This window comes from Austrofundulus limnaeus, unplaced genomic scaffold (genome assembly GCF_001266775.1).
Source record: "Austrofundulus limnaeus strain Quisiro unplaced genomic scaffold, Austrofundulus_limnaeus-1.0 Scaffold896, whole genome shotgun sequence".
Classification (NCBI taxonomy): Eukaryota; Metazoa; Chordata; class Actinopteri; order Cyprinodontiformes; family Rivulidae; genus Austrofundulus; species Austrofundulus limnaeus.
The window spans coordinates 75,700-76,959 of record NW_013953298.1 but is presented as its reverse complement, the minus strand read 5'-3'; the positions used below and the strand labels follow the sequence as shown (position 1 = coordinate 76,959).

The following is a 1,260-nucleotide window of genomic DNA, read 5'->3' as shown; positions in this document are numbered from 1 at the left end:
GAAAACGATTAATCGATTATTAAATTAGTCATCGATTATTTTAATAATCGATTAGTCGTCAATTAATCGATTAATCATGGCAGCCCTACCCCTAATTAAGGATTTTAATGTTATTGGATAATAACGTCTTGTTCTTCTGTTGCAGTAGTTTTACAGTTTGCAAAAAACATGCATGCAAAGTAATATTACACCTGCACAATACGACTCAATTTGATAGTGAAATGGACATCTAGGTTAAGCCAGGCCTTCAACGGTCTTAAAGCACTGATCCTGGGGCTGCAGCTGCTTGTCTAAAAGGAGGCCCTGGAAAACTGCATCACTATCATTCCTCTCTGCACTCTGGAAGAAAACTTTGGAGTCTAAAACCTCCTCAAGGCTGCATAAACAAGTCTGATCCCAGGCGCTCCGCCTCCTCCTATTTGAAACYTCCTGCACTGGCATCAGCTCACACAGAACAGAATTTTAACTCTATAATTTATATATTTTTTTCTGCATACTTTTAACTATTTCCAGCATAGTTGCTAACTGCCACTGCAGGAAGCACTGTGACAAACCACAGCTGAGAGAGAGAGAGAGAGAAGTCAGTCATCCTCCCTCAGACTTCCTTCCTTCTTTGTTCAGTTTTCTGTCCCACAAAGTAGACAAAACTCCAATAACAATACTAAAAAACCAACGTCCAAAACCTCCTGAAGACAGCAGTGCTGCCAGAGTCAGACTCCCTCTAAACTGAGGGGATGGCTGCCTGAGCACCAGTTTGGTGAGTTCAATAAAAGTTCAGCTAAATCCAAAACAATCCCTAAAAGGCTGAGTTTAAATCTGGCTACAAACCCGGGAGTAAACAAGCCATGCTACTGTGTTTGTTGCTTACCGAGGTGGATCCAGAGGACGATGCTATGTACACTTTGATCACCATGTTTAGATGCTGCCACACAAGACTGCAACGACGGGGAAGAAGAAGGAGAAGGAGGCTGCTTTTGCTGGGCAAAGATGGTTGGAGCAGCTGTGGAGGCAAACGGAGAGAAATGAAATAACAACTTAACTTCCAAGGCTGAGAAACTGAACGTCTGCTCTGAGCATCGCAGACTTTTTCTGCGCAAAATGCTTTCTGTTGTCAGCAGTGGATGGAGCTTCAACATTCCTCCTCCTTTTTTATCCTCCTCCCCGCCCCTTCTTTTCTCTGCCTCTCTCTAGAGAGAGAGAGAGAGAGAGAGAGAGAGAGAGAGAGAGAGAGAGAGAGAGAGAGAGAGAGAGAGAGAGAGA

At 43.5% G+C, this 1,260-nt stretch overlaps 1 protein-coding gene across 1 annotated transcript in view; it reads right to left on the bottom strand.

The window, feature by feature from the left end:
- The window catches only part of LOC106533155 (uncharacterized), a gene marked incomplete in the record, with an annotated part of 58,333 nt that overhangs the window by 56,003 nt on the left and 1,070 nt on the right, over positions 1 to 1,260 (bottom strand). The window contains 1 exon segment of the mRNA XM_014029396.1: positions 869 to 956. Coding sequence (XP_013884850.1) covers positions 869 to 956 — 88 coding nt within the window.